Below are 24,528 nucleotides of genomic sequence, written 5' to 3' on the forward strand. Positions count from 1 at the left end.
GGTTAGGAGATACTGTGATACCCTTTTTACCTGTTGATGGAGAGGGATCCTGAGTTTTCAGGCCTTCTCTCCTTTGCTTTTTCATTTCAGTAGAAATGAGAGGGAACAATTCCTCAGGGATGCCCAGCATGGCTGCATGGGCATAAAACTCTACATCAGCCCAACCTGAGGCCTCTAGGTCATTACCTAAGAGACAGTCTACAGGCAAGCTAGGTGATACCACCACCTTCTTAGGGCCAGTAACTCCACCCCAACTAAACTGAATTATAGCTAAGGGAAGAAACTTAGTGGAGTTATGGACATCAATAATCTTATACTGTTGTCCAATGATGTGTTGATCAGGGTGCACTAGGTTTTCAGTCACCAAAGTGAAACTGGCACCTGTGTCCCTGTAGGCCAAGGCCTCAACACCATTTATTGAAACTGTCTGCCTGTACTTATCCATTGTAAGGGGACAAGCAGCCAGTGTGGCAAGGCCAGTGCCACTAGGTGTGACAGAAACTGTATTGGGACTGATTACATCAGTTTCCACTATGGACCCATAAGTGAACCCAACTACACCCTTTGCTTGACTGTTGCCAGCAGTCCCACCACTAGTACCACTACTGCTAGGGGCACTAGAGCTTGATGTATTAGTGGTGGTAGGCTCAGGGGGTTTACCTGGACAGGACTTATCCCCTGGCTTATGGCCTCTATTTTTACACACAAAGCACCAAGGCTTTTTAATGTGTGCAGGTTGGGAAGAAGAGGAAGAATTTGTTTTATCCCCACCCTCTGAAGAGTGTTTAAGATTTGAAGTGGGATCTTTGGTTTTACCCTTATCCCCATGCTTATCTTGAGATTTTTCACCATCTTTCTTCTTATTGCCATCTTTGTCACCCCCTGTATGAACTTTTCTGTTCACCCTTGTTCTGACCCATTTGTCTGCCTTCTTTCCCAATTCTTGGGGAGAGGTCAGATCAGAGTCTACCAGGTACTGGTGCAACAAATCAGACACACAATTATTAAGTATATGCTCTCTCAGGATTGTGTTATACAGGCTTTCATAATCAGTAACTTTACTGCCATGTAACCACCCCTCCAAGGCCTTCACTGAATGGTCAATGAAATCAACCCAGTCTTGTGAAGACTCCTTTTTGGTCTCTCTGAACTTTATCCTGTACTGTTCAGTGGTTAAGCCATAACCATCCAGGGGTGCATTCTTAAGAACTGTAAAATTATTGGCATCACTTTCTTTCACAGTAAGGAGTCTATCCCTACCCTTTCCACTAAATGATAGCAATAGGATAGCAGCCCACTGCCTTTGAGGGACATCCTGTACAACACAGGCCCTCTCAAGTGCAGCAAACCACTTGTTAATGTCATCCCCCTCCTTATAAGGGGGAACTATCTTGTGCAGATTCCTGGAATCATGCTCTTTTGCAGATGACTATGGGGAATACTGCTGCTGCCACCATGGGTATCTAAACCCAACTTCTGTCTTTCCTTCTCTAATTCAAAAGACTGTCTATCCAAATCCAGCTGTTGCTTTTTAAGCTTCAGTCTGGTTTGTTCCACCCTCAACTTATTGAGTTCCCTCTCTAACATTCTGTCATCAGGGTTGGTGGGAGGGACATTTCTAGAAACAGAGCTATGATGGGAATGAACAGAAGGAGACCTGTCCCTTACAGAAGCCAACTTAACAGCTTGGTTTACAGAAACATTACTACCAGTATGGTGAGAATAAATGCTTTTGCTATGATGTGAGACAACACTATTTATTTGGTGTGGCTCATCATCATTACCATCTATGCTAGATTGTCAAGTAATGGGCAGGCTAGGAAGTTTCTTTCCTGAATCTTTTCCTGGGGGAGTCCCTGAATCAGATTGGGAACTATTAGGTACTTTTTCAACAGATGGGCCACCTCTGGCCTGATCCTGTTCTCTAAGCATGTTAATTAACAGTTCCAATGCAGGATTCTTCCCTACACTCAAACCTCTCTCTATACAGAGACTCCTTGCTCTTTTCCAGCTAAGGTTGTCATATGCAAGTTTGGACAGATCAACACTTTGGCCTGTGCCAGACATTTTTTAGAGAGAGTGAAAGTGATAGAGAAAGAGACAAAAGTTTTCAGAACTTTTTGGAAAGACAGAAAACAAACTTTTTAAAATTTTAAGAACTTTTTGAAAGTTTAGGAGTACTTTTCAGCACTTAGAAAAGAGTGAAAAGAGGAAATGCAAAACTTTTTGGCTATGTGTATATACACTGACCTTGTTTTGTATATTTTTCTCTTATGAAAAGTACAATGACAAGAGTGGTAAGTAGTCTCAAGCACTTATCCCACCACTGCACAACCAATGTAGGAGGCTGGACTGGCTTGTAGTGAGTACCAAGGGGTACTTGCACCTTGCACCAGGCCCAGTTATCCCTTATTAGTGTATAGGGTGTCTAGCAGCTTAGGCTGATAGATAATGGTAGCTTAGCAGAGCAGCTTAGGCTGAACTAGGAGACGTGTGAAGCTACTACAGTACCACTTAGTGTCATATGCACAATATCATAAGAAAACACAATACACAGTTATACTAAAAATAAAGGTACTTTATTTTTATGACAATATGCCAGAGTATCTTAGAGTGTACCCTCAGTGAGAGGATAGGAAATATACACAAGATATATATACACAATAGCAAAAATATGCAGTATAGTCTTAGAAAACAGTGCAAACAATGTATAGTTACAATAGGATGCAATGGGGAAACATAGGGATAGGGGCAACACAAACCATATACTCCAAAAGTGGAATGCAAACCACGAATGGACCCCAAACCTATGTGACCTTGTAGAGGGTCGCTGGGACTATTAGAAAATAGTGAGAGTTAGAAAAATAACCCTCCCCAAGACCCTGAAAAGTGAGTGCAAAGTGCACTAAAGTTCCCCTAAGGACAAAATAGTCGTGTTAGAGGAATAATGCAGGAAAGACACAAACCAGCAATGCAACAACTGTGGATTTCCAATCTAGGGTACCTGTGGAACAAGGGGACCAAGTCCAAACGTCACAAGCAAGTCGGAGATGGGCAGATGCCCAGGAAATGCCAGCTGCGGGTGCAAAGAAGCTTCGACTGGACAGAAGAAGCTGAGGTTTCTGCAGGAACGAAAAGGGCTAGAGACTTCCCCTTTGGTGGACAGATCCCTCTCGCCTTGGAGAGTCGTGCAGAAGTGTTTTCCCGCCGGAAGGACGCCAACAAGCCTTGCTACACGCAAATCGTGCGTTTGGCGTTTTTGGATGCTGCTGGGGCCCAGGAGGGACCAGGAGGTCGCAAATTGGACCTGAAGAGAGAGGAGACGTCGAGCAAGACAAAGAGCCCTCACTGAAGCAGGTAGCTCCTGGAGAAGTGCCAGAAACAGGCACTACGAGGATGCGTGAAACGGTGCTCGCCGAAGTTGCACAAAGGAGTCCCACGTCGCCGGAGACCAACTTAGAAAGTCGTGCAATGCAGGTTAGAGTGCCGTGGACCCAGGCTTGGCTGTGCACAAAGGATTTCCGCCGGAAGTGCACAGGGGCCGGAGTAGCTGCAAAGTCGCGGTTCCCAGCAATGCAGCCCAGCGAGGTGAGGCAAGGACTTACCTCCACCAAACTTGGACTGAAGAGTCACTGGCTGTGGGGGTCACTGGGACAGAGTCGCTGGATTCGAGGGACCTCGCTCGTCGTGCTGAGAGGAGACCCAAGGGACCGGTAATGCAGCTTTTTGGTGCCTGCGGTTGCAGGGGGAAGATTCCGTCGACCCACGGGAGATTTCTTCGGAGCTTCTGGTGCAGAGAGGAGGCAGGCTACCCCCACAGCATGCACAAGCAGGAAAACAGTCGAGAAGGCGGCAGGATCAGCGTTACAGAGTTGCAGTAGTCGTCTTTGCTACTATGTTGCAGGTTTGCAGGCTTCCAGCGCGGTCAGCGGTCGTTTCCTTATCAGAAGGTGAAGAGAGAGATGCATAGGAACTCGGCTGAGCTCATGCATTCGTTATCTAAAGTTTCCCCAGAGACAGAGACCCTAAATAGCCAGAAAAGAGGGTTTGGCTACCTAGGAGAGAGGAAAGGCTACTAACACCTGAAGGAGCCTATCAGCAGGAGTCTCTGACGTCACCTGGTGGCACTGGCCACTCAGAGCAGTCCAGTGTGCCAGCAGCACCTCTGTTTCCAAGATGGCAGAGGTCTGGAGCACACTGGAGGAGCTCTGGACACCTCCCAGGGGAGGTGCAGGTCAGGGGAGTGGTCACTCCCCTTTCCTTTGTCCAGTTTCGCGCCAGAACAGGGGCTAAGGGGTCCCTGAACCGGTGTAGACTGGCTTATGCAGAATTGGGCACATCTGTGCCCAACAAAGCATTTCCAGAGGCTGGGGGAGGCTACTCCTCCCCTGCCTTCACACCATTTTCCAAAGGGAGAGGGTGTCACACCCTCTCTCAGAGGAAGTTCTTTGTTCTGCCCTCCTGGGCCAGGCCTGGCTGGACCCCAGGAGGGCAGCTGCCTGTCTGAGGGGTTGGCAGCAGCAGCAGCTGCAGTGAAACCCCAGGAAGGGCAGTCTGGCAGTACCAGGGTCTGTGCTACAGACCACTGGGATCATGGGATTCTGCCAACTATGCCAGGATGGCATAGAGGGGGCAATTCCATGATCATAGACATGTTACATGGCCATATTCGGAGTTACCATGGTGAAGCTACATATAGGTAGTGACCTATATGTAGTGCACGCGTGTAATGGTGTCCCCGCACTCACAAAGTTCAGTGAATTGGCTCTGAACAATGTGGGGGCACCTTGGCTAGTGCCAGGGTGCCCTCACACTAAGTAACTTTGCACCTAACCTTTACCAGGTAAAGGTTAGACATATAGGTGACTTATAAGTTACTTAAGTGCAGTGTAAAATGGCTGTGAAATAACGTGGACGTTATTCCACTCAGGCTGCAGTGGCAGGCCTGTGTAAGATTTGTCAGAGCTCCCTATGGGAGGCAAAAGAAATGCTGCAGCCCATAGGGATCTCCTGGAACCCCAATACCCTGGGTACCTTAGTACCATATACTAGGGAATTATAAGGGTGTTCCAGTAAGCCAATGTAAATTGGTAAAATTGGTCACTAGCCTGTTAGTGACAATTTGAAAGTAATGAGAGAGCATAACCACTGAGGTTCTGGTTAGCAGAGCCTCAGTGAGACAGTTAGGCACCACACAGGGAACATATACATGCACACCTATGAGCACTGGGGCCTTGTGTGACAGGGTCCCAGTGACACATACATATAGGCCACAAACCTATGAGCACTGGGGTCCTGACCAGCAGGATCCCAGTGACACATAACAACCATACTGAAAACATAGTGTTTTCACTATGAGCACTGAGGCCTGGCTATCAGGATCCCAGTGAGACAGTGCAAACAGTGACAAACACCCTGACATACACTCACAAACAGGCCAAAAGTGGGGGTAACAAGGCTAGAAAGAGGCTACCTTCTCACACAACTCCCCCCCAAACGAAGGACAATAAGGCTAACCTTGGCCAGTTGAGACTTTATTGTCTAAGTGGTGATAAGTAGAGAGTAGCTCTGCAATAGACTGGTTACTCCCTTTATCATCCACTATATGGTTACTTCCCTGTGGGGATGTAAACCACCCTGTTTGAAGTTTTTTAGCTAAGCAACAATGTGAAGATGTATTTTCAGAGTTTCTATCAGTAAGTTTTAGTTTAGAGCAGTGGGAATTGTCCACTGAACCTATTTGTAGTGATGGAAATGCCAGACAGGGATGCTGTCTCAGAAAAGCCATAGCTGGGCAAAAACTTTGTCCATCTGGCTGGAAGAGAGAACAGGGATGCTGTTTCTCTTGAGTTGGAGCAGGGCAGGGCTGCTGTCCTATGAGCTCCACACTAGGGCAGGGATGCTGTCCTAAGTGTTGTGAGGTAGTGCAGGGTTTCTGCACTAAAGTTTCTCTGGGAGGGTTGGAGGGATGCTCCATGTTAACTAAAATGGTGCTGTTTTTCTCACCAATGTTAGTTATCCCACAGAAAGGTACTTCCACCTCAGGGAGTCCAGCTTTGCCAGCTGATGATTCCCTTGGAACAGGTGCCAACCCAGGAGAGGTTTCTCCCACCACAGGAATAGTATCCTGAATGGTAGGGTGGTTAGGAGATACTGTGATACCCTTTTTACCTGTTGATGGAGAGGGATCCTGAGTTTTCAGACCTTCTCTCCTTTGCTTTTTCATTTCAGTAGAAATGAGAGGGAACAATTCCTCAGGGATGCCCAGCATGGCTGCATGGGCATAAAACTCTACATCAGCCCAACCTGAGGCCTCTAGGTCATTACCTAAGAGACAGTCTACAGGCAAGCTAGGTGATACCACCACCTTCTTAGGGCCAGTAACTCCACCCCAACTAAACTGAATTATAGCTAAGGGAAGAAACTTAGTGGAGTTATGGACATCAATAATCTTATACTGTTGTCCAATGATGTGTTGATCAGGGTGCACTAGGTTTTCAGTCACCAAAGTGAAACTGGCACCTGTGTCCCTGTAGGCCAAGGCCTCAACACCATTTATTGAAACTGTCTGCCTGTACTTATCCATTGTAAGGGGACAAGCAGCCAGTGTGGCAAGGTCAGTGCCACTAGGTGTGACAGAAACTGTCTTGGGACTGATTACATCAGTTTCCACTATGGACCCATAAGTGAACCCAACTACACCCTTTGCTTGACTGTTGCCAGCAGTCCCACCACTAGTACCACTACTGCTAGGGGCACTAGAGCTTGATGTATTAGTGGTGGTAGGCTCAGGGGGTTTACCTGGACAGGACTTATCCCCTGGCTTATGGCCTCTATTTTTACACACAAAGCACCAAGGCTTTTTAATGTGTGCAGGTTGGGAAGAAGAGGAAGAATTTGTTTTATCCCCACCCTCTGAAGAGTGTTTAAGATTTGAAGTGGGATCTTTGGTTTTACCCTTATCCCCATGCTTATCTTGAGATTTTTCACCATCTTTCTTCTTATTGCCATCTTTGTCACCCCCTGTATGAACTTTTCTGTTCACCCTTGTTCTGACCCATTTGTCTGCCTTCTTTCCCAATTCTTGGGGAGAGGTCAGATCAGAGTCTACCAGGTACTGGTGCAACAAATCAGACACACAATTATTAAGTATATGCTCTCTCAGGATTGTGTTATACAGGCTTTCATAATCAGTAACTTTACTGCCATGTAACCACCCCTCCAAGGCCTTCACTGAATGGTCAATGAAATCAACCCAGTCTTGTGAAGACTCCTTTTTGGTCTCTCTGAACTTTATCCTGTACTGTTCAGTGGTTAAGCCATAACCATCCAGGGGTGCATTCTTAAGAACTGTAAAATTATTGGCATCACTTTCTTTCACAGTAAGGAGTCTATCCCTACCCTTTCCACTAAATGATAGCAATAGGATAGCAGCCCACTGCCTTTGAGGGACATCCTGTACAACACAGGCCCTCTCAAGTGCAGCAAACCACTTGTTAATGTCATCCCCCTCCTTATAAGGGGGAACTATCTTGTGCAGATTCCTGGAATCATGCTCTTTTGCAGATGACTATGGGGAATACTGCTGCTGCCACCATGGGTATCTAAACCCAACTTCTGTCTTTCCTTCTCTAATTCAAAAGACTGTCTATCCAAATCCAGCTGTTGCTTTTTAAGCTTCAGTCTGGTTTGTTCCACCCTCAACTTATTGAGTTCCCTCTCTAACATTCTGTCATCAGGGTTGGTGGGAGGGACATTTCTAGAAACAGAGCTATGATGGGAATGAACAGAAGGAGACCTGTCCCTTACAGAAGCCAACTTAACAGCTTGGTTTACAGAAACATTACTACCAGTATGGTGAGAATAAATGCTTTTGCTATGATGTGAGACAACACTATTTATTTGGTGTGGCTCATCATCATTACCATCTATGCTAGATTGTCAAGTAATGGGCAGGCTAGGAAGTTTCTTTCCTGAATCTTTTCCTGGGGGAGTCCCTGAATCAGATTGGGAACTATTAGGTACTTTTTCAACAGATGGGCCACCTCTGGCCTTATCCTGTTCTCTAAGCATGTTAATTAACAGTTCCAATGCAGGATTCTTCCCTACACTCAAACCTCTCTCTATACAGAGACTCCTTGCTCTTTTCCAGCTAAGGTTGTCATATGCAAGTTTGGACAGATCAACACTTTGGCCTGTGCCAGACATTTTTTAGAGAGAGTTAAAGTGATAGAGAAAGAGACAAAAGTATTCAGAACTTTTTGGAAAGACAGAAAACAAACTTTTTAAAATTTTAAGAACTTTTTGAAAGTTTAGGAGTACTTTTCAGCACTTAGAAAAGAGTGAAAAGAGGAAATGCAAAACTTTTTGGCTATGTGTATATACACTGAACTTGTTTTGTATATTTTTCTCTTATGAAAAGTACAATGACAAGAGTGGTAAGTAGTCTCAAGCACTTATCCCACCACTGCACAACCAATGTAGGAGGCTGGACTGGCTTGTAGTGAGTACCAAGGGGTACTTGCACCTTGCACCAGGCCCAGTTATCCCTTATTAGTGTATAGGGTGTCTAGCAGCTTAGGCTGATAGATAATGGTAGCTTAGCAGAGCAGCTTAGGCTGAACTAGGAGACGTGTGAAGCTACTACAGTACCACTTAGTGTCATATGCACAATATCATAAGAAAACACAATACACAGTTATACTAAAAATAAAGGTACTTTATTTTTATGACAATATGCCAGAGTATCTTAGAGTGTACCCTCAGTGAGAGGATAGGAAATATACACAAGATATATATACACAATAGCAAAAATATGCAGTATAGTCTTAGAAAACAGTGCAAACAATGTATAGTTACAATAGGATGCAATGGGGAAACATAGGGATAGGGGCAACACAAACCATATACTCCAAAAGTGGAATGCGAACCACGAATGGACCCCAAACCTATGTGACCTTGTAGAGGGTCGCTGGGACTATTAGAAAATAGTGAGAGTTAGAAAAATAACCCTCCCCAAGACCCTGAAAAATGAGTGCAAAGTGCACTAAAGTTCCCCTAAGGACAAAATAGTCGTGTTAGAGGAATAATGCAGGAAAGACACAAACCAGCAATGCAACAACTGTGGATTTCCAATCTAGGGTACCTGTGGAACAAGGGGACCAAGTCCAAAAGTCACAAGCAAGTCGGAGATGGGCAGATGCCCAGGAAATGCCAGCTGCGGGTGCAAAGAAGCTTCGACTGGACAGAAGAAGCTGAGGTTTCTGCAGGAACGAAAAGGGCTAGAGACTTCCCCTTTGGTGGACAGATCCCTCTTGCCTTGGAGAGTCGTGCAGAAGTGTTTTCCCTCCGGAAGGACGCCAACAAGCCTTGCTACACGCAAATCGTGCGTTTGGCGTTTTTGGACACTGCTGGGGCCCAGGAGGGACCAGGAGGTCGCAAATTGGACCTGAAGAGAGAGGAGACGTCGAGCAAGACAAAGAGCCCTCACTGAAGCAGGTAGCACCCGGAAAAGTGCCAGAAACAGGCACTACGGGATGCGTGAAACGGTGCTCGCCAAAGTTGCACAAAGGAGTCCCACGTCGCCGGAGACCAACTTAGAAAGTCGTGCAATGCAGGTTAGAGTGCCGTGGACCCAGGCTTGCCTGTGCACTAAGGATTTCCGCCGGAAGTGCACAGGGGCCGGAGTAGCTGCAAAGTCGCGGTTCCCAGCAATGCAGCCCAGCGAGGTGAGGCAAGGACTTACCTCCACCAAACTTGGACTGAAGAGTCACTGGACTGTGGGGGTCACTGGGACAGAGTCGCTGGATTCGAGGGACCTCGCTCGTCGTGCTGAGAGGAGACCCAAGGGACCGGTAATGCAGCTTTTTGGTGCCTGCGGTTGCAGGGGGAAGATTCCGTCGACCCACGGGAGATTTCTTCGGAGCTTCTGGTGCAGAGAGGAGGCAGGCTACCCCCACAGCATGCACAAGCAGGAAAACAGTTGAGAAGGCGGCAGGATCAGCGTTACAGAGTTGCAGTAGTCGTCTTTGCTACTATGTTGCAGGTTTGCAGGCTTCCAGCGCGGTCAGCGGTCGTTTCCTTATCAGAAGGTGAAGAGAGAGATGCAGAGGAACTCGGCTGAGCTCATGCATTCGTTATCTAAAGTTTCCCCAGAGACAGAGACCCTAAATAGCCAGAAAAGAGGGTTTGGCTACCTAGGAGAGAGGAAAGGCTACTAACACCTGAAGGAGCCTATCAGCAGGAGTCTCTGACGTCACCTGGTGGCACTGGCCACTCAGAGCAGTCCAGTGTGCCAGCAGCACCTCTGTTTCCAAGATGGCAGAGGTCTGGAGCACACTGGAGGAGCTCTGGACACCTCCCAGGGGAGGTGCAGGTCAGGGGAGTGGTCACTCCCCTTTCCTTTGTCCAGTTTCGCGCCAGAGCAGGGGCTAAGGGGTCCCTGAACCGGTGTAGACTGGCTTATGCAGAAATGGGCACATCTATGCCCAACAATGCATTTCCAGAGGCTGGGGGAGGCTACTCCTCCCCTGCCTTCACACCATTTTCCAAAGGGAGAGGGTGTCACACCCTCTCTCAGAGGAAGTTCTTTGTTCTGCCCTCCTGGGCCAGGCCTGGCTGGACCCCAGGAGGGCAGCTGCCTGTCTGAGGGGTTGGCAGCAGCAGCAGCTGCAGTGAAACCCCAGGAAGGGCAGTCTGGCAGTACCAGGGTCTGTGCTACAGACCACTGGGATCATGGGATTGTGCCAACTATGCCAGGATGGCATAGAGGGGGCAATTCCATGATCATAGACATGTTACATGGCCATATTCGGAGTTACCATGGTGAAGCTACATATAGGTAGTGACCTATATGTAGTGCACGCGTGTAATGGTGTCCCCGCACTCACAAAGTTCAGTGAATTGGCTCTGAACAATGTGGGGGCACCTTGGCTAGTGCCAGGGTGCCCTCACACTAAGTAACTTTGCACCTAACCTTTACCAGGTAAAGGTTAGACATATAGGTGACTTATAAGTTACTTAAGTGCAGTGTAAAATGGCTGTGAAATAACGTGGACGTTATTCCACTCAGGCTGCAGTGGCAGGCCTGTGTAAGATTTGTCAGAGCTCCCTGTGGGTGGCAAAAGAAATGCTGCAGCCCATAGGGATCTCCTGGAACCCCAATACCCTGGGTACCTTAGTACCATATACTAGGGAATTATAAGGGTGTTCCAGTAAGCCAATGTAAATTGGTAAAATTGGTCACTAGCCTGTTAGTGACAATTTGAAAGTAATGAGAGAGCATAACCACTGAGGTTCTGGTTAGCAGAGCCTCAGTGAGACAGTTAGGCACCACACAGGGAACATATTCATGCACACCTATGAGCACTGGGGCCCTGTGTGACAGGGTCCCAGTGACACATACATATAGGCCACAAACCTATGAGCACTGGGGTCCTGACCAGCAGGATCCCAGTGACACATAACAACCATACTGAAAACATAGTGTTTTCACTATGAGCACTGAGGCCTGGCTATCAGGATCCCAGTGAGACAGTGAAAACAGTGACAAACACCCTGACATACACTCACAAACAGGCCAAAAGTGGGGGTAACAAGGCTAGAAAGAGGCTACCTTCTCACAACAACCCAATGAAGGACCAATAAAGGGTGAGGGGCAGAAGATCACTGGAGACCTGCATTTGTTACTGGCACTATTAGACTAATACTGGTGTTGCTGAAGCAAATTATCTGTCCTGTTAAGAAGGATGGGTCCTACACCTCAGTGATGTTTTAAAAGATGAAAGAAAAGAAAACAAAAAAAAGAAATGTGTTCTTATCATGAAAATGAGTGCAAACAAACACTTCTGCCCAGCTCTTGTAAACTTTCTACTTGAATGTAAATGTGTCCAATGTCTGGGTATGTACTCACATGTTACTTATGCACACAGATCACTTTCATTTCCATTAGTATCACTCAAAGCTGCCTGGGACATTTTACTCTGAACCAAGAAGTTGAGGGCTTAGGTGTCAGGCAAAATGAAATGAAAGAACAGTACCTCAAGGTGTACAATGCATAAAGCTGAAGGTAAAAAAATAGATTTATATGCTTATGAAAATGGTACTAGAAATTACTTGCATATACAAAAAGGAGCATTAAGGTTTCACAATGAACTTAATTTGAGGGAAATGTTTCACTACTTATGCATACAGCTTTGAATTTTTACTTGAACAGGGAAGGGACTTTTTTCATAGCCCACAAAAAAGTTCAATGAAAATAATTGCATGCATACTTTTAACATGCCAGAGCAATTTATGTGCTACAATGTCACAAAATATGTATTATGTTTGTGAAAAGAAGGCTTACTTCTCATTAATATTTGGTTTGAATGGCTCCTTTTATCTAGCCTTTCAGTGCTTAATTTGTGCTTGTTGTTTCCGGTGCTGAGCACCGGCACTTATTTTTGAGGGCCGGCACTTATTCTTCTGCCTCAAGCATTTACTGCGAGCAAAAGACCCATATGGGAAAGACAGAGGAAGAGAAAAACGAAAAAGCGTCACAATTGGAGAAATCAGAAAGCTGCAAATGTGAGCTAAATGGGCAGGGAGTGGCTTTAAATGGATTGAACAGGCCTGAGAAGGCTCCAGGGTTACGCTGCCTCAGTATTCCTTGTTTGCACATTTAATTGCAGCAGGTGCATGTTTAAGAGGAGGGCTTTGGGCACCGGCACGTTTTTATTTACAAATTAAGCACTGTAGCCTTTGTAATTCCACATATATCACACTTAACAATGGAGATGCATCCATTCAATATGATTGAAGAAGGGACGTAGTGGAAGACTAAACATTTTCTCATCATGATTCCTTCAGTTAGAGTAGCATTGTATGTAGAATAATTAAGAAGGCAAGCTCATTTAATAAATAGACTGGCTAATGACACTGCTGCTACTATATCTAACATTACTGGAGAGATGATTGTGATGCCAAGCATGATTTAGCAGAACAGGTTGGCTTTGGACCTATTTATAGCAAATGAGGGTGGGGTCTACAATGTAATCAATACAATTAGTTGGACTTTTATCCCTGTCAACACACAGAATACACAAGATTTTATATTGGATATCTCAAAAGTGTCTCAGAGAGATTGTGAAACGAGGATTTTAGTGAAAGAGTAGAAACTGACTAAGTGTAATCATATGGGAAGACATTGTAGAGGTTTTTAAAGTCTACTCGCAATGAATAGGTGATAACGTGGTAGAAACAGAGAGGAGATACACATTCTAGAAAGAGGTTTGTTATTTGAATGACATTGAATAGTAACAAGATCAGACACAGCGCCAAAAGGAGGCTAGTATTTAAGGGCATTTTGCAGAGTTAAGCACCAGACAGCAAGGGAAGACTAGGAAGTGAGACGTGATATTCTGGCTCTGGCATCTGCAAGTATCTCTCAAGGTTGCAGCTGCTGTGGAAGAGTGCACTGTTTAACAAACGCTATCAATGTACCAGTAAGAAGGTGTTACAAAAATGAAGAATGCACATTTGTTTGTCTTGCCTAAGAACGGAACCTTTCAGTACAATTTCATTGGTGCATGAGAGTACAACTACCTGTGCTTAGACTTTTTTGGAAGCCACTTTTGGCATGACCATCCATGTGATTCAGCTCTCAAAGAAAAATCCTGCTTATGAATTTAATTTAAGGCACAGCTGTTGACAGTTATTTACATTCAAAAAGTAGAAATTTTTGAGAACAGTGTTAGATATGTCTCTACACATGGAGAGGGTGTTGGGTGATCTGTTTTACTTCCTTTTCTAGGATGTTCTCTGGGATGGGGTGTAAGTAATAGGGTTGTAGTTAGAAAGGTTGTCTGGTCCCGGTTGAACATTTTCTACTAGAGGGATGATTTATCTCATTTTCAGCACTGTTCAAAGGTTTATTATGCAAAGTTAACTGTGAGCATTTGGGCAGGAAATGGTAGAGTAGCATTGTGTGATATGGATTTGATGACTGAAAGAGAAGTGTTCCATTATCAATGACATTGCTAGGATATATTAAATGATGCCAGATACATCATCTGCAGGAAGCAGCAGCAGGTTGGAATGCCATGAGGAGTTTCCCAGGATAAGGTATATGTGACAGATTTGTTGTAAGTGGTAAGGAAGTTGTATTTATTACATAAAGGTGCAAAGAAGATGTTAATGTTGGTTCTGCTCTTAATTGAGTGTGGAACGGTGGAGGTCGCAAAGGGATTGCACAGTGTTTGCCTGAGAGACATAGAGACACAGGAAATAACAAAGAGACAATCTAATTCATTTAGATGGGAGGATCAGCGCATGCAGAAATGCTGGGTGGTTGAGAGAGCAATTAACAATGAATGTGAGCATTGAAGAAGCTTTGATAAAATATTCACTGGAAGAAGGATAACTTACAAGCTGTGAATGTTACAAAGGCACCAAAATTGGACCAATTAAGAAAAAAAGTTATATATGTATATATGAAATGAAACAAACAAAGATCACAAGGGATGTTATAGTTGGGTTCTGAATTTACTCATACAAAACCATAGAAATTCAGCAGTTATAGTTAGAATTCTTTCATGTAACTAAAACACGCACCCTAAGGTAACTATAACTCGTGCCATCGCCATGCACAGTTGTAGGAAAGTACCATCTTGCCTGGCATGTTACCCCCATTTTTCACTGTATATATGTTGTTTTAGTTGTATGTGTCACTGGGACCCTGTTCTCCAGGGCCCCAGTGCTCATAAGTGTGCCTGACTGTGTTACCTGTGTAGTGACTAACTGTCTCACTGAGGCTCTGCTATCCAGAAACTCAGTGGTTATGCTCTCTCATTTCTTTCAAATTGTCACTAACAGGCTAGTGACCAATTTTACCAATTTACATTGGCTTACTGGAACACCCTTATAATTCCCTAGTATATGGTACTGAGGTACCCAGGGTATTGGGGTTCCAGGAGATCCCTATGGGCTGCAGCCTGAGTGAAATAACGTCCACGTTATTTCACAGCCATTTTACACTGCACTTAAGTAACTTATAAGTCACCTATATGTCTAACCTTTACCTGCTAAAGGTTAGGTGCAAAGTTACTTAGTGTGAGGGCACCCTGGCACTAGCCAAGGGGGTGCCCCCACATTGTTCAGAGCCAATTCCCTGAACTTTGTGAGTGCGGGGACACCATTACACGCGTGCACTACATATAGGTCACTACCTATATGTAGCTTCACAATGGTAACTCCGAATATGGCCATGTAACATGTCTAAGATCATGGAATTGCCCCCTCTATGCCATCCTGGCATTGTTGGCACAATTCCATGATCCCAGTGGTCTGTAGCACAGACCCTGGTACTGCCAAACCGCCTTTCCTGGGGTTTCACTGCAGCTGCTGCTGCTGCCAACCCCTCAGACAGGTTTCTGCCCCCCTGGGGTCAAGCCAGGCTTGTCCCAGGATGGCAGAACAAAGGACTTCCTCTGAGAGAGGGTGTTACACCCTCTCCCTTTGGAAAATGGTGTGAAGGCAGGGGAGGAGTAGCCTCCCCCAGCCTCTGGAAATGCTTTCATGGGCACAGATGTGCCCAATTCTGCATAAGCCAGTCTACACCGGTTCAGGGGACCCCTTAGCCCTGCTCTGGCGCGAAACTGGACAAAGGAAAGGGGAGTGACCACTCCCCTGACCTGCACCTCCCCTGGGAGGTGTCCAGAGCTCCTCCAGTGTGCTCCAGACCTCTGCCATCTTGGAAACAGAGGTGCTGCAGGCACACTGGACTGCTCTGAGTGGCCAGTGCCACCAGGTGACGTCAGAGACTCCTTCTGATAGGGTCCTTCAGGTGTTAGTAGCCTATCCTCTCTCCTAGGAAGCCAAACCCTCTTTTCTGGCTATTTAGGGTCTCTGTCTCTGGGGAAACTTTAGATAACGAATGCAAGAGCTCATCAGAGTTCCTCTGCATCTCTCTCTTCACCTTCTGCCAAGGAATCGACTGCTGACCGCGCTGGAAGCCTGCAAAACTGCAACATAATAGCAAAGACGACTACTGCAACTCTGTAACGCTGATCCTGCCGCCTTCTCAACTGTTTTCCTGGTGGTGCATGCTGTGGGGGTAGTCTGCCTCCTCTCTGCACTAGAAGCTCCGAAGAAATCTCCCATGGGTCGACGGAATCTTCCCCCTGCTACCGCAGGCACCAAAAAGCTGCATTACCGGTCCCTTGGGTCTCCTCTCAGCACGACGAGCGAGGTCCCTCGAATCCAGCAACTCTGTCCAAGTGACTCCCACAGTCCAGTGACTCTTTAGTCCAAGTTTGGTGGAGGTAAGTCCTTGCCTCCCCACGCCAGACTGCATTGTTGGAAACCGCGTCTTTTGCAAATACTCCAGCTTCCATGCACTTCCGGTGGAAATCCTTTGTGCACAGCCAAGCCTGGGTCCACGGCACTCTAACCTGCATTGCACGACTTTCTAAGTTGGTCTCCGGCGACGCGGGACTCCTTTGTGCAACTTCGGCGAGCACCATTTCACGCATCCTTGTAGTGCCTGTTTCTGGCAGTTCTCTGGGTGCTACTTGCTGCTAACAGAGCTCCTTGTCTTGCACGACGTCCCCTCTATCTCCTGATCCAATTTGTGACCTCCTGGTCCCTTCTGGGCCACAGCAGCATCCAAAAACGCTAACCGCACGATTTGCAGCTAGCAAGGCTTGTTGGCGTTCTTTTGGCGGGAAAACACTTCTGCACGACTCTCCACGGCAAGCGGAATCCTTCCACCAAAGGGGAAGTCTCTAGCCCTTTTTGTTCCTGCAGAAACCTCAGCTTCTTCTGTCCAGTAGAAGCTTTTTTGCACCCACAGCTGGCATTTCCTGGGCATTTGCCCATCTCCGACTTGCTTGTGACTTTTGGACTTGGTCCCCTTGTTCCACAGGTACCCTAGATTGGAAATCCACAGTTGTTGCATTGTTGGTTTGTGTCTTTCCTGCATTATTCCTCTATCACGACTTCTTTGTCTTTTGGGGAACTTCAGTGCACTTTGCACTCACTTTTCAGGGTCTTGGGGTGGGCTATTTTTCTAACCCTCACTATTTTCTAATAGTCCCAGCGACCCTCTACAAGGTCACATAGGTTTGGGGTCCATTCGTGGTTCACATTCCACTTTTGGAGTATATGGTTTGTGTTGCCCCTATCCCTATGTGTCCCCATTGCATCCTATTGTAACTATACATTGTTTGCACTGTTTTCTAAGACTATACTGCATATTTTTGGTATTGTGTACATATAACTTGTGTATATTTGCTATCCTCTTACTGAGGGTACACTCTAAGATACTTTGGCATATTGTCATAAAAATAAAGTACCTTTATTTTTAGTTTAACTGTGTATTGTGTTTTCTTATGATATTGTTCAAGTGACACTTGTGGTACTGTAGTAGCTTCACACGTCTCCTAGTTCAGCCTAAGCTGCTCTGCTAAGCTACCATTATCTATCAGCCTAAGCTGCTAGACACCCTATACACTAATAAGGGATAACTGGGCCTGGTGCAAGGTGCAAGTACCCCTTGGTACTCACTACAAGCCAGTCCAGCCTCCTACAACAGTTGTCTCATCAATAATTTTATTGCAAATATTGCAGTGAGAATATGAAAGATGGCATAGAATATGTCATCAATTATATAATATGTGGAATATTTAGCTGTGCATGGCAAAGCCGCGATTTATAGTTACCTTAGAGTGCTATGGTACGAGAGGCTGTATCTGGGGGTAATAGTGGCTGTCAGAGTGTCTATCTGGGTGTAAGAGTGCATACATCAGTGTTTTAGTGGGTGCGTCAGTGTGTGTGCAGGTCTGTGAGTGGGTGCATCAGGGTGTCTGTGGGACTGTCAGTGGGTGTGACAGTCTGACTGGGTGCGTGAGTGCATAACTGTCTGAGTGGGTATGGGTGGGTCTGTGAGGGTCTGACTGGGGCTGTGAGTGAATGCATAAGGGCCTGAGTGGGTTTGTGAGTGGGTGCGTGATTGTGTGTGTGGGTTTGTGAGTGGGTGCAAGAGTGTCTGAGTGGGTCTATAAGTGGGTGAGTAAGTGTGTCAGTAGGTCTGTAGGAATTAGCATGGGAAATGCAACGTTCTTGAGCCCCCTTTTTCTCGCCCTCGATTGACGGATCACCCCAGATCTTTCCATGTGCGTCAAAAATCACTGTCAGCACTGTCCTTTTGTTTCAACATACTTCAGCACCTTGTCCTCCAATGCTTGAAGCCCTGGTTTTACCGGACCCCCTGTTGGCACTTTTAGAATATAGGAAATCCATACCTAAACCCTTCCGGTGTTACACACCTTTGGATATGATGTTGGCCAAACGTGAGATAACCATATATTGGGGCTCCAGGACACCTCCTCGCAAGTCTGCATGCCTCAGAAGCCTCATGTACTGGGACTCGGCCAGTGAAGTGTATGCCTCCTACTTCCTGCGCTAGGGATGTCTGGCAGCCACTATGCACATACCTCCTGAATCTCCAAGATGCAGACCTACTGACAGGATCCAATGGGACGATAACCTCTCTCTCCAATGCATTAATGCATAGAAAAATATTGCTTTGTTTCTGTACCACATAGTGCGAGATCAGTTCTATGTTGACACAGTTCAGTTTTTATGATTATGGACATTGAGACTTATTATACTGGATACATCTCATGCATTTGATGTAGTCCAAATTGATGCCATATTGTAATGCGAATATACCATTCCTATCATGATGATGTCATGTATTGTCCTTGTATAATAAAATAATAAAAAGAGTTAAAGAATATATATATATGTATATGTGTATAGATATATATATATATATATATATTTATTACTCTTGCAATAAAAAGGCTGAATAACATGTATTAGACCTGGTGTCAAAGGTAGGATGGGACTGAGACAGGTAGGAATCTAAATCTATGCCTGTTATACACAAGGTAGGCACAGAATGGATCCAGATTTGAAGTGGGAAATGACTTTAAGAGCGACATTATCCATCCACGTCATCAACAAAATAGTCAATATGCCGTGGCCCTGTATTGATATCATTAAAGGTTTGCCACAGGCAGCTAAAGCTGGGTGTAGCCAGATGCTGGAAAGGGACAAAGTGGAAACTCCTGAGTGCAGAATCTATGGAAGGGAGAGCTGAACAACAAGAAAACGCTTAAGACAAGAACCAAGGGGCGCTCAAGCGACTAAGGAATGGGGTAAAGAGGGATGACCGAGATGAAGGACCAGCAATGGAACACTCAGCATTACCTGCAGCACTCAGTGATGAAAATGCCCCTTGAATAGAGGGACCTATGCGTGCAAGCTAGGCCATGGATGGAGAGCAGACTACTCATCTACTGAGGAGAAGGAAGCAAAGGGAACAAGATGGCAAGAATCATCTACAGCTATAGTAGTGCTGGAACACTGACTGGTCACAGGGAGGACACATTCTTCATCCCTCTGCTGCAACTATAACACACAGATACGAGAGAGAGCTAAGGGTTGTTCTAACCAAAACAAGCAATATTGTGCTGCTATGGCACCAGAATAGTATAGTGCTAAGAGCATGTAGCAAGAATGTGACTTTCTAGACACCATTTACAAAATATAGCTCCATTGCAGCTAAATATATGAAATCTACACCCATAATAGGTCACAATATTTATGCCAGATATTTCTGTTAGCAGTAATCTGAAATGCAATCTCCTGTGATACCAACCTAATTTTAACCACTAATGAATATTAACATAAGATGTAGACAAATGCCACCCTCCTGCGATCATTTACTAGCAATTGTAACATAAAATAAATAAATGCATGTTTTCCTTTCACTGTATCATCACCTTTGAGGCGGTGCTACTTATATGTGTACTTTGGCACAACTGGTCTCTAGTGTGAATAAGCTATAATATAATTATTCACCAGTCCCGTTGGAAAACTCCCCTTCAGCACATGGCACACAGTCAAAGCAGCAGATGGGCCTCCCTTCTATTGAAGCTTTTCTGTACCCAGGGAGGCAGCTCTCACTGCAGACAGAGCGAGGAATCTGTGGGGAAAGAGGGAATAAAGGAGGAAGATTAGAGGTAAAGTCTGAGGTGAAGAGTTGAGAGCTGAGAGACCAGAGAGGACAAGAGGACCAGGTAGCACCGCCAACAGGCTGGCGGTGCTCCTAAGGGCATTCTGACCGCGGCGGTTCAGCCGCGGCCAGAAAGGGAAAACCGGCGGTCTCCCGCCGGTTTTCCGCTGCCCAACAGAATCCTCCATGGCGGCGGAGCGCGCTCCGCCGCCATGGGGATTCTGACACCCCCTACCGCCATCCTGTTCCTGGCGGGTCTCCCGCCAGGAACAAGATGGCGGTAGGGGGTGTCGCGGGGCCCCTGGGGGCCCCTGCAGTGCCCATGCCAATGGCATGGGCACTGCAGGGGCCCCCGTAAGAGGGCCCCGCAAAGTATTTCAGTGTGATACGCAACGGGTGCAACTGCACCCGTCGCACCTTCCCACTACGCCGGCTCAATTCTGAGCCGGCGTCCTCGTGGGAAGGTAGATTTGCCCTGGGCTGGCGGGCGGTCTTTTGGCGGCCGCCCGCCAGCCCAGGGCAAATCTCAAAATACCCTCAGCGGTCTTGCGACCGCGGAGCGGTATTTTGTCGGCGGAAGACTGGCGGGCGGCCTCCGCCGCCCGCCAGTCTCAGAATGACCCCCTTTAGTCTCTACAGACTAAGGAATTGTGCAAAGAGGGGTGACAATGAGAATAGATCAGCACTGCAACTCTCACAGTGTGAAAGGGTTTCATTATGTTCCTTTGTATTCTATCCAGCTGACCCCACCAAGCTTTGAAAACCAATATTACCATATACCATGCACAAAAACATGGGATTTGGCAGTTAAAACATGCCAATTTACCTGTTTCTAATCAGGCAAAAGATTAACAGAACACGTCTCATGGGTATGATTTTGAGATTTTGTGAATGTGAATGGTGGACCATTGATAGGTTAGTTGGAATAATGGCTTCCTAATTGTGTGAAGGCCAAGTCCTCGACACTACTTTCTGAGTGCTACGGATGTGAACTTCATGCCCTGGTCCCCATTGTAGAGATATGCCCTGATGGCAGGGTCCTCCCACACACCTAAATCTAGAAGCAGAACATATTACACTGCAGGGAAAGGGTATTGGCTTTTTTATGTTGTCAGTGTTCGCCCTGAGTACCAATCCACCCACTGAACATGAGAGAGACAATTTATAATTGATTGATTTTCATCACAACATTTTCAATGCTTCAATCTCATAAGGCATATATGAACTTGATGCCCACCTCACAGATCCCTTGCTCAAGCATGAAAACTAAGGGGGTCATTACAACCCTGGCGGTCCAAGACTGTAGGAGGCTGGACTGGCTTGTAGTGAGTACCAAGGGGTACTTGCACCTTGCACCAGGCCCAGTTATCCCTTATTAGTGTATAGGGTGTCTAGCAGCTTAGGCTGATAGATAATGGTAGCTTAGCAAAGCAGCTCAGGCTGAACTAGGAGACGTGTGAAGCTACTACAGTACCACTTAGTGTCATATGCACAATATCATAAGAAAACACAATACACAGTTATACTAAAAATAAAGGTATTTTATTTTTATGACAATATGCCAAAGTATCTTAGAGTGTACCCTCAGTGAGAGGATAGGAAATATACACAAGATATATATACACAATAGCAAAAATATGCAGTATAGTCTTAGAAAACAGTGCAAACAATGTATAGTTACAATAGGATGCAATGGGGAAACATAGGGATAGGGGCAACGCAAACCATATACTCCAGAAGTGGAATGCGAACCACGAATGGACCCCAAACCTATGTGACCTTGTAGAGGGTCGCTGGGACTATTAGAAAATAGTGAGAGTTAGAAAAATAACCCTCCCCAAGACCCTGAAAAGTGAGTGCAAAGTGCACTAAAGTTCCCCTAAGGACAAAATAGTCGTGTTAGAGGGAGAATGCAAGGAAAACACAAATCAGCAATGCAACAACGATGGATTCCTGTCTGAAGGTACCTGTGGAACAAGGGGACCAAGTCCAAAAGTCACAAGCAGCTCGGAGATGGGCAGATGCCCAAGAAATGCCAGCGGTTGGTGCAAAGAAGCTCTTTCTAGGCTGAAGAGCTGTGAATACTGCAGGAACGACAAGGGCTAGAGACTTCCCCTTTGGAGGATGGATCCCGCACGCCTTGGAGAGTCGTGCAGAAGTGTTTTCCCGCCGGATGGACGCCAACAAGCCTTGCTACACGCAAATCGTGCGTTTGGCGTTTTTGGACGCTGCTGGGGCCCAGGAGGGACCAGAAGATCGCAAATTGGACCTGCAGAGAGAGGGGACGTCGAGCAAGACAAAGAGCCCTCACTGAAGCAGGTAGCACCCGGAGAAGTGCCAGAAACAGGCACTACGAGGATGCGTGAAACGGTGCTCGCCGAAGTTGCACAAAGGAGTCCCACGTCGCCGGAGACCAACTTAGAAAGTCGTGCAATGCAGGTTAGAGTGCCGTGGACCCAGGCTTGGCTGTGCACACAGGATTTCCGCCGGAAGTGCACAGGGGCCGGAGAAGCTTGCAAAGTCGCGGTTCCCAGCAATGCAGCCCAGCGAGGTGAGGCAAGGACTTACCTCCACCAAACTTGGGCTGAAGAGTCACTGGACTGTGGGGGTCACTTGGACGGTGTCGCTGGATTCGAGGGACCTCGCTCGTCGTGCTGAGAGGAGACCCAAGGGACCGGTAATGCAGCTTTTTGGTGCCTGCGGTTGCAGGGGGAAGATTCCGTCGACCCACGGGAGATTTCTTCTGAGCTTCTGGTGCAGAGAGGAGGCAGACTACCCCCACAGCATGCACAAGCAGGAAAACAGTCGAGAAGGCGGCAGGATCAGCGTTACAGAGTTGCAGTAGTCGTCTTTGCTACTATGTTGCAGGTTTGCAGGCTTCCAGCGCGGTCAGCGGTCGATTCCTTATCAGAAGGTGAAGAGGGAGATGCAGAGGAACTCGGCTGAGCTCATGCATTCGTTATCTGAAGTTTCCCCAGAGACAGAGACCCTAAATAGCCAGAAAAGAGGGTTTGGCTACCTAGGAGAGAGGAAAGGCTACTAACACCTGAAGGAGCCTATCACAAGGAGTCTCTGACGTCACCTGGTGGCACTGGCCACTCAGAGCAGTCCAGTGTGCCAGCAGCACCTCTGTTTCCAAGATGGCAGAGGTCTGGAGCACACTGGAGGAGCTCTGGACACCTCCCAGGGGAGGTGCAGGTCAGGGGAGTGGTCACTCCCCTTTCCTTTGTCCAGTTTCGCGCCAGAGCAGGGGCTAAGGGGTCCCTGAACCGGTGTAGACTGGCTTATGCAGAATTGGGCACATCTGTGCCCAACAAAGCATTTCCAGAGGCTGGGGGAGGCTACTCCTCCCCTGCCTTCACACCATTTTCCAAAGGGAGAGGGTGTCACACCCTCTCTCAGAGGAAGTTCTTTGTTCTGCCATCCTGGGCCAGGCCTGGCTGGACCCCAGGAGGGCAGCTGCCTGTCTGAGGGGTTGGCAGCAGCAGCAGCTGCAGAGAAACCCCAGGAAGGGCAGTCTGGCAGTACCAGGGTCTGTGCTACAGACCACTGGGATCATGGAATTGTACCAACAATGCCAGGATGGCATAGAGGGGGCAATTCCATGATCATAGACATGTTACATGGCCATATTCGGAGTTACCATGGTGAAGCTACATATAGGTAGTGACCTATATGTAGTGCACGCGTGTAATGGTGTCCCCGCACTCACAAAGTTCAGTGAATTGGCTCTGAACAATGTGGGGCACCTTGGCTAGTGCCAGGGTGCCCTCACACTAAGTAACTTTGCACCTAACCTTTACCAGGTAAAGGTTAGACATATAGGTGACTTATAAGTTACTTAAGTGCAGTGTAAAATGGCTGTGAAATAACGTGGACGTTATTTCACTCAGGCTGCAGTGGCAGGCCTGTGTAAGAATTGTCAGAGCTCCCTATGGGTGGCAAAAGAAATGCTGCAGCCCATAGGGATCTCCTGGAACCCCAATACCCTGGGTACCTCAGTACCATATACTAGGGGATTATAAGGGTGTTCCAGTAAGCCAATGTAAATTGGTAAAAATGGTCACTAGCCTGTCAGTGACAATTTGGAAAGAAATGAGAGAGCATAACCACTGAGGTTCTGATTAGCAGAGCCTCAGTGAGACAGTTAGTCACTACACAGGTAACACATTCAGGCACACTTATGAGCACTGGGGCCCTGGGTTACCAGGGTCCCAGTGACACATACAACTAAAACAACATATATACAGTGAAAAATGGGGGTAACATGCCAGGCAAGATGGTACTTTCCTACACAACCCCCCCCCAAACGAAGGACAATAAGACTAGCCATTACCTGATGAGTCTTCATTGTCTAAGTGGAAATATCTGGAGAGTCCATCTGCATTGGAGTGGCTACTCCCAGGTCTATGTTCCACTGTATAGTCCATTCCCTGTAGGGATATGGACCACCTCAACAATTTAGG

The 24,528-nt window shown here is 46.6% G+C and overlaps 1 protein-coding gene across 1 annotated transcript in view; it reads right to left on the reverse strand.

Annotated features, from left to right (window-relative positions):
• Window positions 1-24,528, reverse strand: part of LOC138279077 (vomeronasal type-2 receptor 26-like) — a 70,340-nt gene that overhangs the window by 15,015 nt on the left and 30,797 nt on the right. Inside the window, exon 3 of the mRNA XM_069219371.1 lies at window positions 19,909-20,032. Within this exon, the coding sequence (XP_069075472.1) occupies window positions 19,909-20,032 (124 nt within the window). The remainder of the gene's footprint in view (window positions 1-19,908; window positions 20,033-24,528) is intronic.

Source organism: Pleurodeles waltl, chromosome 2_2 (assembly GCF_031143425.1).
Source record: "Pleurodeles waltl isolate 20211129_DDA chromosome 2_2, aPleWal1.hap1.20221129, whole genome shotgun sequence".
NCBI classification, from domain to species: domain Eukaryota; kingdom Metazoa; phylum Chordata; class Amphibia; order Caudata; family Salamandridae; genus Pleurodeles; species Pleurodeles waltl.